Source organism: Grus americana, chromosome 15 (genome assembly GCF_028858705.1).
Source record: "Grus americana isolate bGruAme1 chromosome 15, bGruAme1.mat, whole genome shotgun sequence".
NCBI classification, from domain to species: Eukaryota; Metazoa; Chordata; class Aves; order Gruiformes; family Gruidae; genus Grus; species Grus americana.
In genome coordinates this window covers 319,887-336,050 of record NC_072866.1, presented here as the reverse complement: position 1 = coordinate 336,050, position 16,164 = coordinate 319,887, and the positions used below count along the sequence as shown (strand labels likewise).

Here is a 16,164-nt window from a genome sequence, read left to right as displayed (position 1 = left end):
TATGCGATTTATTCCTGGTTGTGCTGTTCCTATGATTATTTTAAGAGCACTTCTGTTATGAAAATACATACTAAAGGTGAAAACAAAAGAAGTGGTGGTGGGTTTTCTTTGCATGTGTGCATCTTTTTAAAAGTATTTTTTAGTTGTAGGCATGATTCACATCTATATATTTTGTACAAAAAAATGAACGCTTAAACACTGTTTTCTTTTTTTATTTCCTCTCACTTGCAGTAATATTCCTGGGAATCATATAATTTTTAAGTTCCTTCATCACTCAAAACGAGTTTTTTTTGAATGCTGAGGAAAAAGTTCAACTATTTGCTCTAACATGGATTTGGGACTCTGTTTGGTTCCCCACTTCCATTCATTTTGTATCACTACTTTTCAAAAGAGGTTTTCACGCTTTGTATTTTAATCAGATCCACCCTTTTTTGAATATTAAGAAATTTTGTGACAGCAGGAGTTCAATAATAATGTATATAAAATTAAATTTTCCTCTTGTGAACTCCCAGGATTTTACAGGAATTTGCTAGTGTTAAAGGGACATCTAAGTGTTTCATTTTTATTTTTATCCTGACAATAAACTTCTGAATGACCTACAGTGTAAAAATGTGTTTTCTGTAAGGAGTTTTTTATTTAAAATATATACATGTAACATTTTCCTTCATTATTTGAAACTCAAATTTTATACTTCTCATAACTGGAACATGAAATATTTTGTAAATAAAGGTGAAGCTGTTAAATATAATAGGCTTTTCATTCACCCTCATCAGAAATAGAAGTAGAAGAGAGAGGAGGAAAATGCAGAGGGAAGTAAAGAAAACTATGTGAGAAAGTTGGTGTTTTCAGTTCTGCTAGTCAGTACATTTATGAGTGAAGTGGTGGTTTTGTTTTTTTTTTTTAAAGTTTGCTAGCAACTTACACTTTTTATTTTGAAACAGTTCAAGAAATTGGAAAGTAATTTATTGAGCATCTATAATACATTTTATGTAAAATAAAGGAAACCAGTGTCATTCTTTTGCTGTTGAGTTGTGATACTCAAGAATTTTGTTTATGACCATTGAAATCTAATTTCCCACACAGAACGCCAAAGTCCATCATGTTGTTTGAGTTGTCTTATGACAAGATACAGGTTTGGTTTGAATATTTGGATTTGTTTTATTTATTCTTCAGCATGGGAAGGACTTTGAAGCTATCCAGAACAACATTGCCCTGAAATACAAGAAGAAAGGCAAACCAGCAAGCATGGTGAAGAATAAGGAACAGGTCCGCCATTTCTACTACCGCACCTGGCACAAGATCTCAAAGTACATTGACTTTGATAATGGTTAGTATGCAATGAAATGGGCTTAGTGTGGAGCTCAATCTCGCGAGGGTTGGAGTCCTGCCTTTTAGTGCCATTGTGGAGGGTAGGAATGGTGTGGATGAGAAAATAAATACCGAATAGGATGTCTGTGAGCATGTCTTATTTTTATTAGCATGGCCATACTGAGGTTCATGGTTTTTGAAAAATACTTCTCAAAACCTGTTATTTGTATCACTGCTTTTGTATCAATTTACCACACCATAATAAATGCTGATCCTACTATTAATACTTGGAAAAGCTGGGTTCAAGCAAATGGTTTTCTGTTCTCAGAAGCACACCTTTGAGGACAGCTACCTAAGTTTTAGTCAGGTATGACTTCATTGAGCAAATTTGACTCCAGCACTACTTTGCATTTCTTGGGGAAAGGTAGAAATAAATAAATAGTCCGATACAAGTGTAAATGGTGAAATATTTGCTCACACTTTAAATAAGCCTGAAATTGTATCATTGTTTCAGTAACTTAGGATTCCCAGTGCCATATTCCTCTCTTCCCATTCTTTTCCCTCCTTCCTCAGCTTGTTGAATGAAAAGGAAATTGGGAAGTCATAGGAACTGCTAGTGGTGTTTTGTAACAATAATAGTAATATATGATCATTGATAATTGATTTTTATCAAATGCATACTATTCAGTAACAGGCAGTGAGAATTCAAGTCAATTTGCAGATAGCCTCATCTGAATAGCAGGTTAAAGAAATCCATTTCAGTGCAAACAGATTTTTCTAAGACCCAGTTCTTTTGACTTCTTTAAGGTATGAAGAATGTATGTTCTCTCATTAGCTTCTTGATTAAGTAAAGGTCTGCAGGGCTTTCCTATCCTTCTGATGCTATATTCTAAGTTGCATAAATCATGGCAGTCTCATGGTGGTTGAATGTTCTGGTCTTTAAATAACTCTCTTTAACATCAGCATAAGTTTGGATAGTAAATTCATCTATATGATTTGTGGCCAGAGCCTCTCAAGTTAAAAATAACTCATTAATGAGAAATGGATATGACTAGAAAAAAGCTGAAGGAATGCAAAGGTAGTGTACAAAATCTCTTCATGAAATTTTGTCTGTTCCTGAGATTAGGTTATCTAAAGGAGGACTTACACATTTAAAACATGTCATAAGGTGTATTTTTAAGTTCCTTTTTCAAAACAGTTCAGCATTTTAAGATGAAAGCCATTAGTATTTTATTTAAAAATAAATGTTACAGCAAGCACAATACGGAAGAACTTAAAAAAAAAAGATATCATGGAGGAACTTAATCTGTTTTCTGGCTAACAGAGTTCTGTATCTATACCTATAAGGTCTGAAATCTCATTGGCTGAAGGAATTTAAGAATTAGTGCAGTAGTGTGATTAGCTTTAGTATTGGTAGAAATATGTGTGCCTGGATTTTGGGATTACAGGAGTCTGCAAGTCAAAGAGCTGAATTCTTGGTGAGTAGGCAAGAATAAATACTTTCGTCTGATCTGTAAACCACAAGACTGTCTTTCCTTGCTGTCATAGGTACTTAGGTCCATTAGCAATAATAATGTCCACGTCATGTATGTTGATGAGAAGGAAGAAAAAAAAAAAAACACCACCACCCAACCCCAAACTTGTAAAGTTGAATAAAATGTGTGCAATTCTTCATATAAAAATTTACAATCTGGAGTTTGCACTAAATCTCAAAGGTGCATTTGTGTGCACAAAAGGCATGCTCTATCTTCTGGAAAATTTAGACCTACTTATTAATATTCATTTAAGAAAGTTCTATATACATTTTCTTGGAAGTATCGGGATACTTCCTTTAGAAATTGTAAACAGTTAAGTGATACTAGAGTTAGCTTTATTATGAATTAGCTTTATTTGCATAGTGAACTGTTGCATATTTGTTTAAATTCTGTGGAGGCTGCTTTGTTTTTTTCTGTAATCTAAAAAATGTTGCATTTCGTAAATATTTAATTCACCGAAAGAAAATTGGTCAACCCGTCTTATTATAGCGTTTCTTGAAACAGAAGTTAGTCTTACCTTCAATGAGGTGTTTGTCTCATAATTCAAAATACAAATCATCTCATTTTCAGTGGTGAAATGAGTGTCTGCAATGTAGCTGTGTATGAGTATCTGCAATCTGCTTCTCACTTAGACATTTTCTACTTTTCAGTGTTTTCTCAAGGGCTGAAAAAATCCTCCCTGGAGCTTTATGGCCTAATCTGCTATGGGGAATTAAGGAAAAAGATTGGGGGATGTGAGTATGAACGACTTAAAATTATTTTTATAAGATAGAAACAGAAGCGTCTACCCTTGAAGTCGGCAAGGTCTAGTACAGTTTCACTTTTGAGTTTTTCAGAATTTCTGTTCGTTGTATTCCATTGCAGTAATCCATGGTATCACATTACATTTCATTAAATTTGTTTTTTATTTTTCAAGACATGCTTAGTCTGTTGCATTAGTTCCCTTTTTCTTTGACGGATTTCTTTAGCTTTTGCTATCTGCGGACTGCAGTCCATGTAATGCCCACAGATAACAGGTGAATGTATATGCAGCTTACGTTATCTATCCATTTTATTATTCTTGAAAACTAAGCAATTAAATGTATAAATGGTACAGTTTGCACCCACAATTATTTCCACCTGTGCATCAATATCTGGGATGGTGCCTTTCATAGAATCCCAGCCTGGTTTGGGTTGGAAGGGACCTCACAGCCCATCCAGTGCCACCCCTGCCATGGGCAGGGACACCCTCCACTAGCCCAGGTTGCCCAAAGCCCCATCCCACCTGGCCTTGAACACTGCCAGGGAGCCAGGGGCAGCCACAGCTTCTCTGGGCAACCTGGGCCAGGGCCTCACCACCCTCACAGGGAAGAATTTCTGCCTCACATCTCATCTCCATCTCCCCTCCTCCAGCTTCAGGCCATTCCCCCTTGGCCTGTCACTCCCTGCCCTTGTCACCAGTCCCTCTCCAGCTTTCCTGTAGCCCCTTCAGGGACTGGAAGGGGCTCTAAGGTCTCCCCGGAGCCTTCTCTTCTCCAGGCTGAACAAGCCCAACTCTCTCAGCCTGTCTCCATAGCAGAGGTGCTCCATCATCTCCGTGGCCTCCTCTGGACTCTCTCCAACAGCTCCATGTCCTTCTTGTGCTGGGGACCCCCGAGCTGGACACAGCACTGCAGGGGGTGTCTCACCAGAGCGGAGCAGAGGGGCAGAATCCCCTCCCTCGCCCTGCTGGTCACACTGCTGGGGATGCAGCCCAGGACATGGTTTGCATGGTCTTTATGGCTTCCAGGCTAGAGAAATCTCTAATGTGACTAGCTTGGAGAACGGGCAGAGGAACATGTTCTGTACATGCCAGTCCATGCACATATACTTTCTTATCTGTGTGGTTTTTTTATTTGTCCTCAAGCTTTTTGTAGAGCCAATGTTATAGTGCATCTTCGACATGTTTTGTTTAATTTGTGAGACATGGAAAATCATGAAAATACTTTCACTTCTTTCTAATGTCATACTAGTTGCAAAGTGAAAAAAGACAAGGAAGCTTTAATGACCACTCGGTTCCTAATAGAATAATGGTATTTTGGCAGATATGTTTTTTTGCTATATTATTTCCTCACTTGGGATTTTTATTGTGATGCGTCATGAGCGAGACTGTTGTGACTGGTCATACTGACTGTATTTTGTTTGTTCAAAGATCTCCAATGTGTTAATTCATCTTGGAGAAGCAATTTTGAACTGTTTCATGACAAAGAAGGTGTAGAGGCATGACAGATTGCATTGTCAGTAGAAATAACTATTAGTGTTTCTTCCCTATATCCACATCTTGTCTTAAAAGTATCAACAGACCCTCCTTGCTATGACTGGGAGTAAGGTTTCACACAATCACCATGGCAATGCATACATACTCTGTGCTTCTGTCTTTTTATAACTTTGGTACTTAGTTACGTATTTTACTGACTGTCACTTGGAAAATTCTAGTCTCCAAGACCAAATGGGCTTTAGCTGCAAGCCTCTACACCCAGTTTATGAGAGGTCTGATCTGCAGCTCATGAAAGTTGTTTCTTTCTCTTTTCCCCACCCTGCCCTTGTGGTGTTCACCCAGTCCCGTCTTCCCAGAAGTTGAGATGACTTACGTAGACCTACCGAGACAGGAAAGCATGTCAGGAATACTTTCAGCATTGCCAGAGGGAGGTTAATTGTTCAGTAAATAGATTTGGGCCTAACTATCATAGAGAATATAAATCAAGTTACCATAATGTCCATTTAAAAATGTGCTGTATAATGCATAGAAGAACAGTGTGGGCTACACGTGCATTTTAGTATTTTTATTTACTTTTTTTTATTGCATTCAGCGTTGTGAGGGCTTGATGCTCTTTGGTTATGTTGTGCTGCCTTAGCAACAGAGACTGAGCAAGAAGATGAGGAAGCTTTTATTTTTAATGCCACAGTGTCAGATTAACTCCCAGCAACCCAAGATGACTGTAGCACCTAAACTAGGGCCATTTAATCCACGGGTAAAATGTAATTTTCATGGCAAGAATCAAGTAAAGCTTGTACGTTACGAAAATAGAAACTTTTGAGCAAGGATATGTTCTAGCACATTTGTGCGTGTTAATCCTATGTGAGAATAAAATGTAATACCTGTGAAAAACAAACAGGACACAAAAAAAGGTCATGACTGTATCACTCTAAATTCTAATTCACTGTGTTGTCCTATTTCTTGTAAAGGTATGGATGACAAGAATGCGGCTAAACTCAATGAGCTCATTCAGGCCGGGTAAGTAAGAACTTATTACTGAAACTCCTAAAACTGGGTTGTTCAGCAGCTTGATTGTTGAGTTGGTCATCCAGAGTGTAGGGGGTATTTTGTAGTTTTTTAGAGCTGCAGTTTGACATTTTCCATTCTTAGTTTGGTTTGTATGGGTTGTTTTTTCCCCTTTTCCATGAAACCATTAATTGTTATTAGTGAGAAACGATGAGTGAAGTTTAAGAATGTAATGAAATGAGAATTCTTTTGAGAAGTTATGGCATTATAACTGTGTTGATTCCCTATAGGGAATATAGTTCATCTCCAAACAGTTCTGCCAGCAGTGCTCACGAGTCCTGACTTTCAGACCTGAAATGACACTTCCAGTACACCTCAGTCGTCCAGCCACTTCTGCACCTCCCTGACTTTAAGAACGAGTATTCTCTTTCACTTCAAGAAAGAGTTATGGGATTTGGGGGTTCTGTCTTGGCAATGAACTTTTAGAATACAGAAGGGCTTCGAAGTTGTATTACTAGAAATGAGGGAATACCTGATACATTTGTAAGTAAAATTTTCTGAAGTAGTTCTGCTTTTAGAATTTGTGTATTCTATAGTGAAATCTCTTTCAAAGGATATTAAGGAGTGTGTTTATGAAACTTTGTTTCGAGTTGTAGCAGGTATTGGTTTGTCCTAATCCTGTCTTTAAAAGTGATTTCAAAATAGTAGTATTTTCTGTCTGTTACAGATCCCTTTTTACTTTTGGCATTCATGCTTTTAGGGTGCGTCATTGTAGCAGACAAATTATTGATGAAGTAAACTTTACTGTGAACAGAAGGAGGAGTTTGCTCACTCAGCAGCTGCTGACTTTTTGACTTTATCTTACATAAAATGAGTATTTGTTGTTGCACCTTTCTATTGTTCCTAAACTGAGTTTCCAAATGAGTTTCTTACAGTTTATTAACTTTCATCTCCTGGGAGATGCACTTTGCACAGTGTGCTGTTGTGTTGTAGGTCTTGAATGTGATTATTTATGAAATCACTTGTTCGTTCTTTTAACTGTGAAGTTTGAAATAGAAGAGAAATTGCCATTTGGTTTGCGTTTTGTACAGTTAAGAAAATCTTAGTAAGTTTTTCATATAACAAAATGATTCTTAAAGCAAGTTACTACTTTAAATTGAAGTTATCGGTTACAATGGGCCTGGGATGAGCCTTTTACTCCCCTAGTGTCCTGAATATCTCTAGAGTTCAGGCTATAGGCAGTCATTTTGGTCTCTGTGTTGGACTGGAGAGCCTTTCTAATACTGTGTCATCCAAATAGACTAAACCATAATAAATGAGACTGATGACTTTTAGCAAGCTGTAGCATCAGTCTAGCACTTTGCATGATTAGTTCTTCTAATTAATTGTTAATGAGGGCTAATGATTTTTATACAGTCTAAGTGTTTATTCCATAAAAGCCAGTCTTGTATCAAACCATTTTGAATCTTTGCATTTGAAAATATTAATGCTAATCTTCTAACCAAAAACTAGAGTGTACATAATATTAACATTCTTGGGCAGTTCAGAAATAGTTGCTCTTGTGTAGGCTTTTTGTCTACTGGATGGAAGACACATCTTTGCTTCCCTTTTTCTCTTGCATCTCTTACCCCATTTGGCAGGTAAACCTTGTCAATTGAAGGGGAGCAAACTATGCAGGGAAACAATGTTCACGTTTTTGTCTTCATTACCACCTGGATGTCTGCAGCGTCTGAATTAATCCCCTGCACATGCAGGGCAGCCTCATATCTCACACAAGCAAACACATTCCATATGTCCCATTAGGTGAAACTTTGCATCTTGCTCAGTGATGTTACGATTCTATGATTCCCCTCTCTATTTGTAAGCAGTTCTTTTTCTCAGTTCCGAACATGTTTCTTTCAAGTGTGATACTCCTCCTTTGAGTGTGATGTGCTTTGTAAGGCTTGTCACTGTGTTGAAAGGCTTGAGTGAAAGCAAATCCAAAGTGATGAAAAATGGGGAATGTGGACATGTGTTATTCTGATAATCTCCTGAAGTGGGTAAACATTAACCTCATTTAATTGGTAAGAAAGGTCAAGAGAGGCTAAGATTGTGGTAATTTATTTGCAGGATGACTGTAGACCCTGGAGTTATACATTCTAATCCAATATTTATTTTCCTTATGTTACACATCATCTTTTCTGTAATAATTACATGGTGTATGGAAAAACAAATGACTGTGAGGTGCTCATAAGAAAACCATATTTAAAATCTTCCTAGCTGAGCTTATAACCCAGGTCACAGATAATAAATAGTGCCTGAAAACGTAATCAACTGACTGTTTCAAGTAATGGCAAAATCTGTGTGTGAAATGTCCCTGTTCGGTCATTGAAGTTAAGGCCATTCATTGCTATACATCTCTGTACTGAAATTCTTCAGATAGCCCTTAGCCTTTGATACAGTTGGAGTTGGGCAAATTGGGGATCTTTTGGAAAGTAGATCAAAGTTTAGTTACTTACAAACGCAAGGGGAAGATAAGAATTGTTCTGTGAGCTTTTATAACTGGTCTGAGTAATTTAGCATACTCATGTCAACACTGGCCCACACGAGCTGCTTAAAGGAGTTTTCAGAATCACTAAGCAGGACAACTATGAAACAAAGCTCCCTTAGAAATTAGAGGGAACCTGAATCACTTTCTGCCCAGTCCTTTGTTGCTAGTTTTTTATTACAGCAACGGTGTGTCGCTGGGTTGTCTGGTTAGGATATATAACAAGAAAGAAAAAGTTATGGCAGTATATCAGAACTGCTCAGAAACCCATTTAAATAAACTTAAACCAAAGGGGTTTTGGTTTGTTTCACTTTTAGGGGTGAAACATTTGTATTTAACTCAGGTTTTGCAACAATCTTTACATTTAATAAAAAACCTACATTTGAGGAAATAGAAATATTTTCTGGATATTTGTACATCTGTAGGATTTGTGGATGAGTTAAAAAAACCAAACCACAACCAACACATAATTAAAGAAATACCATAAATATGCAACTGTTAAAGAACAGTACTACTCAGCGTCTGTTAGCATATGTGGTTTTGCCCCTCAAACTGAGAGGCTCTTAATATCAAGAGTAAGAAAGACTGTTAAAGACAAACTTTTAGCAGGTATTGATTGATCTGTCTGGTTGAGTTCCTGGGTGTGCTTTGTGTGGAGTGATCCTTCATTGCCTTCGATTTCCTTGTGAAAGCTGTTTGGCATGCCAAGGGGGAATTTGGAACTCCCTAATAATCTTGATAATAAAATAGCAATTCATCCTTAAAAAAACCCCTATACAACAATGATCTTTTTAAGTAGGCAGAATATGTTCTTGGTGTGAAGTTATACTAGTAGTTCTTAATGCATATTCAGTAGAATAACTTTTTTTAAGGTTTACTGTTCTGCATTTGGAAACATCCAGGATCTAGGTAAGAGAGGAGAAGGAAATAAGTATTTTTAAGCTAAGAGTAGTTCTGTTGCAGGCTGTCTCCTTTTTACTGTGCTTTTCTTTGAAATTAGAAGAACTATTCCAGCCTCCCAGCCATGGATTTCAATTAGGGAACTACAGTCTCTAAATATATCTAATTTTATATTAGTTTAAAGAATAACTTACTATCAGACTCTCCCTAGGTTGCTTGAAGCCCATCATACTTTATGAAAAAGGGAATTAGGGGAATTATTCCTGACTCTCTAAGCAGAACACACAAATCTAGAGAGCTGGGATGTTACTTCTAAGATGTATTTTAGGGAACAATGCAGATAAGTATTGATTGCTGTAGTTGTGGAAGAGTGCTGTAGTGCCAGGGTGAAAACTTCCATGTGAAGTTTTTAATATTGTTTTGTCAGATTTCTATGTGTTCTGTGTTCCTTCATGCACTAAACAGTGTACTTGCTAACTCCTAAACTGCGCCGTTCTCACTCAGTACTCGGGGAATACGGTAGTTCCTGCTCCTCTTTTAGGGCTTTCAGCAGTTTTGCATTTGTTTTCTTTCCTCCAATATGATTTTTTTCCTAGATTTTTTTTAATATCTTTTCCATAGTATACTTACGTTTTTCACACTTCTTTTCTGGCTTTTATCCTAGGTTTTGGTGGGTGGTTTCCCCCCCCCCCCCTGCCTTTTAAGCACAGATACAAATGCAGCCAGGAGCTCATGATGCTGATGCGTTGTTCATTTGTGAGCTGCTCTGTGGTGGTAACAGATAGTGGGTATCTGTAACCCAAGGTGCAGCTGAGCAGGTGGTAGACAAATTGATCAGGAACAACTGCCAGGAAGCCTGACTCAATAATAAATGTGTTATGACCAACTGGTTAGGCTCTTCAAGAGAAATAGACAATACAAAAAATGAACAGCACTGCTTTTCTTCTTCCTTCTTTTTCTTGATCAAATTAGCCGAGATTTTCTATGTGGATCAAATAGCCTTTGGGGCATTCAAGCCCTTCTTTCAGTTGCCTTCAAGTTGTGTGACAGAACAATTTCTGTGAAGCTTGTCTGGTTTATATAGTCATATCAGTTAATCTAAGAAGAAATAATGTTTCTCCCCACAAGCCCCATCTCACACCCTTACACTGTCAAAGTTACGATAATAATAAAAATAATGCTATTTCTTATTGCATGCAGCTACTTTAAGGGCCCATTTGATAAAAAGGAGTTGCATTAACTAAAGTCAACATGCAGGAGGAGAGTCTCAGCTCGCAGAAGTAGTCGAAAGAATTTGCTGTCCTAAAGTAGTGTAAGTTTGCAATTTAGCAACCTGTTTCAAGGTGCATTAAATTAATGGATTTGTTTTCACTGGCTTTAGTGGATTTCGTATGAGGCTACTATGAAACTGTGTTTCCCACTATAACAGGAGGGAACATCTAGGCATGTCTTCACTAAGCAAGGAAATAATTACAGCAGTTCTGATTGCTGTAATGGTGTAATTAACTCATTGCAAGAACAAGGAAGGCAATAATTTTGGCATTTTCATGCAGCAGCATTGTTTTCTGTACAACCATTCTATGACATTCCCAGAGTCTGCGTTTTCTAGCAGTTGAGTGCATTCGTGCATCCTATCATCTCAACATGAGCTTTATAAAATTACTTGCTGTGATGAATGGCATTAGCAGTAATAGAGTAAATATACCTTTTGTTGAATCACTGGAGATAAAGGCAGAAGGTATTTGTTGTGAATCATGAGGATGTGTTACTTCAGCGTAAAATTATGTAACAGGAACAGTGATTTTTAGGAGCTACAATAAAAGTTGAAGACTTTTAGTCCTCAGTTGTTTTTTCAGTTTCTGTTCTTGGAGGAAATAATAATAAGCAAAGAAATGTAGTATGTATCTAGAGTTTTAATTAATTGCAAATTCTCTAGATTCTGCCAAATATTTCAGGATTTGTACCAGGCATTTTTATACTAGGCTGCTGCTTCTGACTGTTGGCTGAGACCAAAGTTTGGGCTTGTGAAGAAAAGTGGTGATTCTCCACCTAAAGATTCAGACCTAAGTGAGAAGTTGTCCAAACATTAATCAGCTGAATATGAGAGCAGCAGAATTTGTAGTCGAGTTTCCTGTTTTTATACATTGCAGTCCCCGTTAACTCGACATAAGTGAGTTTGGGCTGATTCATACTGATATTGTCCTGACTTGTATTGAGACTTGGTTTATTTACACATTTAAAAAAAAAACAAACAAACCAAACAACCAAACCATGGTGCTAGCTGCATATGATTAAACTTATTATCAGGAGATTTGTTTTCTAAAAAATGCTGATTTTCTGATAAAATCATATCTGCATCTTAATATAAGACGATATTGAGCCTCATGCGTTAGGGCCAGGGTGTCCATTGCAATGACCAGGAGGAAGTTTTACCTTTCACTGTTACCTCCACATGTGTTACTATGTCCTTCTCTAAGAGTCTTTCCATGGGCAGAGATTGACCATTGTACTTGGTGGCACCCATTGTCTGCAAACAATTAGAGTTTCCAACAATTCAAGTTAGGGTTAAGTTGAAAGAGGAAAGGTAACAACAATGCTTCTGTTACACAGCTATAGCAGATGTGGAAATAGGAACCACCATTTAAAACCAGGCAAGTAGCTCTTGGGTCGTCTTTATTTTTTTCTTAAGTAGTACTATTGCTAGTTTCTCCTCAGCACTTGAGAGCCTTCTCTTTTCATTAGTAAGCCATCACTACTTCTGTGTCAGAGCTTGTTAGGCATGAGGGCTAAACTAACATGCTCCCTCTAGCTTCTGGTAGCTCAGTGCAGATTGAGGAAATCTACCCTTCCAGTCTGGGGATATTCTGAATCTGTAGAAGTTCACAGCTTAGTAACTGAAACTTTTAAGCTGCTCACCTCATCAAGCCCATCATCTCAGGTCTGGCTTCACTTCTGCTGCACTCTTGCAAGTTTCCCTCTTAGCAGTGTAGGAAAGTGCTCTTTCTGCCTGATGTTGTCTTCCTTACAGCATAGGAAAAAAAAAAGTCCTGCTGTAGGAATGTTGTCCATAATTTCTTTCATTTTACTTCCAAGGACTTTGTTCAATCCTGCTGCTTCTATGCTAGTTGATCCTTATTGCTTGAAGTAACAGGTAGTAACTACTGCCATCAGTAACTTTGGTCTCAATGCCTGCCTTTTAAGCCTCTAGAAAGAAAAGAGGGCTGATGGAGTGAAGAAATCAAATAGTTCCACTGTGTGAAAACAAAAACGTCCTCTTGCTTTTAAGGATCTTTATAGCCGTTAATGTGGTATTGAAGCTAAAAGCTGGTGAAATCATACTGTAAAAGGTACATTGCTCAGATTCTTGCACAAGCTGTTAGACCTCATTTCTACAACAGATGTGGTATTGATACTCCAGAATGGAAGACTCTTCAAAAACTTTTAGACTTTTTCTTCCCATAATTAAGAGTTAGGAGTATAAAGAGGAAACTAAAGCAAAACCACTTGTCTTTTACGAAGAAGCTGTCTCTGAGGGTACTCTTCAACTGAAGTAACATAATTCTGGTCCGCTTTATAAAGTAGCAATCCCTCCCTAAGTAGGCAGTGTTTCATGAAAGTCTGGAAGAGGGGGGTCACAAGAGTAGCATTTCTATAATGAAAGTAAGGTGATAGAAAAGATTGCTCTTGTGAATCTACACTGCAGACCCTTACATTTCTTTGTTCATTCCTATGGCCATGATTGCATTAGACACTGTCCCTAACATGTATGTATTCACAAACTTCTGTTAATGGTGCCTGTAAATTCTCTTCCAATGTATTCAGGGCTACGACTGTTCGTTACAAAGGCAGAAACCTTCGTATCAAAGCTCCGATGTGCAGGGCTTTGAAGAAACTCTGTGATCCAGATGGTAAGTAAGAGACGCTGGAACGTGAAAGGGTTCTAACAGATGGTCGGAAGAATATGAGAGAGAGTAGGCCTGGTTTGATGTGTACATCACTGGCAGGGGATTTTTGTGCTATTTCACATTTGTGTAAGGCACAGATATGTCCCTGTTGTCCTACTTATCCTGTTTGCTTGTATAATCCCAATAACTTTAGGACCCACCCAGCTCTCTAAGTCTTGGTGTATGTCACTACCTAAATTGAAAAGGAAATAGCTACACCAGACAGGATCACTACTGCTTTACTAGTTGTACTTTCACTCTGTGAAGTTTAGTCCCTTGTGCCAGTGAATAAGCAGTAGTATGTTGTTTAGCATTGAACATTGTATATGGTTTTTACCCTCTCAAGTTGAGCTATGTGTGACTTCTGTGGGTTTTTTTCCTTCCTCTTCCTTCCCCCCCCGCCCCCAAGTAGGATCAATGCAGTTTAAAGGTCTGAAATACTGTACTTCTCCAAAGTTTCCAGTCACCTGATTTTGACACTGCTTGCTCAACTGGAAGCTCCAGTACCACTGCAGTGTCCAAAGAAAAATAATAAGCATATTGGAACAGGAGGTAATCTAAGGAAGCAGGCTCCACTGGTGAAGCTGAGCTGCCTAAGTTGTCTGTAGGTGATGCTGATGTCTGATGCTTTTTTTTCATGTAACTGAGCATACAGTGTTCTGACGGAGTTGTTCTTGCTTTGACCCATGCCCTTTGTGCTTCATCTCCCTTCAGGCGTTAGTGATGAAGAGGACCAGAAGCCAGTACGTCTTCCTCTCAAGGTCCCCGTGGAGTTGCAGCCACGAAATAATCACGCATGGGCTCGAGTGCAGAGTCTTGCCCAGAATCCACGGCTTAGGTAATGAACTGATTGTGGTGCTCAGAATAGAATAGGGAAATAAGTGAGCAGCATTCTAGCATCTTCCTCCCTCTCCAGGGTTCTCTTTGCCAGCTGGGTAGTTCATCTTTGATAATGCAGTTTGCCTAAATGTACTTACTCTGAAGGCTTTGTCTAACCAGAGTGCATGATTGTTGTAAACATGACATATCAGACTTGAAAATTAGATTACCAGTGTTCTTTATATTTTTTTAATTTAAGTAATGATAGGAACTACTAGAGTAGTAGTATAGATGACTATACTTTGTGCCACTTAAACACAGTTGTCTGAGCAGAGTGCAGGTAAAACACAGATATGCAGTGCTAATTCTACTAAAATATGTATTGAATGTACCATGAGACAGAGGTACAGGGGAGGGAGGTAAAACAATGGTCAGAAGCGCCTGCACCAAGATTCTGAACATGACAATTGCAACATGGTGTTACTAGCAGAAAGGAAGGTATTTGTAGCTTAATCTCCTCCCTGCAAAACGTAGTTGGTGCTGTTGTTTCAGTGTCATCAATGGCTGTTCGTCCTAGTAAGTACTAGCATCTAGTCCAAAACTCAGGGCAGAAAACACGAGGCCTCCGTGATGTTGATTGCTCTTTCAAATAGAGTACTTCAGTATAATGATCAAAGATCACGCAGGGAGGAGAATGAAGATTTTTAGCGTTGTATTTATTTTGTAAAATGCTTTGAGAGCAAAAAGTGATTGTGCCCCTGTTTCTCTTTTTTTCTATGCTATTTGTGGTTGCTTTGGTTTTTGCCTTCACTTTTGCAATTTAGCTAAATCATGCCATCTTTTCCTATCATCTGGAGAATCTAGTATCTTGAATCATGGCAGTAAGATTTATCTGATAGGCTTTTAGATCTCAATTGTGAGTTGCTTAGATTTTAAAGTTCTGGGATAACATATGGTTTTATTTTTTCTTGGGGTTTTTTCCCTAGAGCTTGGGAGTGGTAGGTGTGTTCTCTGTGCTTGTATTACTGAATGCCAGTTTCTTCCCTTAATTCTCATTCTAGCATTGAGGCTGTGATTTGAACTTCCAGTGACATTTTTTCTCTATTCCCTTGCTTTGTTTATCTTGCATACAGGATGATTGTGGAGTTACATCGGAAGGTCTCCAGCCTCATTGAGTTCCTGAAGCAGAAGTGGGCTCTCCATGAAGTGCGTATTGTATCCTTTTTCTGCTTAGTCTGTTCTGTATGCTGTGTCCTGGGAGCAATTCCCTTCTATTCTAAGTTCATTTTTGCATTGGAAATGTGATTCTACCTCATAAATTAACCAACCCATGCTTAGTAAAGGTAGAGGTCAGTATCTCAGCATCACTAATGGAGTCTTTTGTGGGAAATCCCATAATATTCTACTTTTACCTCAACTCTTCTCTACTATGATCCCCTGAAAAGCTAGTTAGTGATAAATGAAGCTCCCTGCCTTTATTTAATTTCCTTAAACAGTGAGCTTAGTTTGTTTCATTATAGATGGGTGCCCACCGTAGAAGCCTGGATAATAACTGACAATTTTGTTTCCGCTTTCAGCAAAGAGACTAAGGACAGATCTTTCCACTTGCTTTATGCAGTTTCACCAAGTGAAGGCTTAAGCTTGTCTAGGTAGCTGCTGCTGCGTGTTATGTATCTATCTGTTGTCGGAGCCATACAATGTTAGAGATATCCCTACCTCTGAACTTTGATCCACGGAGTAGAAGGATTTGTGAGCCATTCTGTTCTCCTGTTGACTGGTATGCTGTATCCTGTTCTTAGTCCTTTAATTCAGGCTTTTCTTTTTAATTTGTGAGCCTGGAAGAAGTAGCAGCATAGCACTTGAAACTTAGAAGGATGTCAAAAGATGTAA

At 38.2% G+C, this 16,164-nt stretch overlaps 1 protein-coding gene across 6 annotated transcripts in view; it reads left to right on the top strand.

Annotated features, from left to right (window-relative positions):
* Positions 1-16,164, top strand: part of CRAMP1 (cramped chromatin regulator homolog 1) — a 55,560-nt gene that overhangs the window by 13,178 nt on the left and 26,218 nt on the right. For all 6 annotated transcript variants that reach the window (XM_054842718.1, XM_054842717.1, XM_054842720.1 and 3 more), the window contains exons 4-9: positions 1,174-1,327; positions 3,494-3,577; positions 6,048-6,096; positions 13,334-13,419; positions 14,170-14,293; positions 15,408-15,489. In XM_054842718.1, coding sequence (XP_054698693.1) covers positions 1,174-1,327; positions 3,494-3,577; positions 6,048-6,096; positions 13,334-13,419; positions 14,170-14,293; positions 15,408-15,489 — 579 coding nt within the window. The remainder of the gene's footprint in view (positions 1-1,173; positions 1,328-3,493; positions 3,578-6,047; positions 6,097-13,333; positions 13,420-14,169; positions 14,294-15,407; positions 15,490-16,164) is intronic.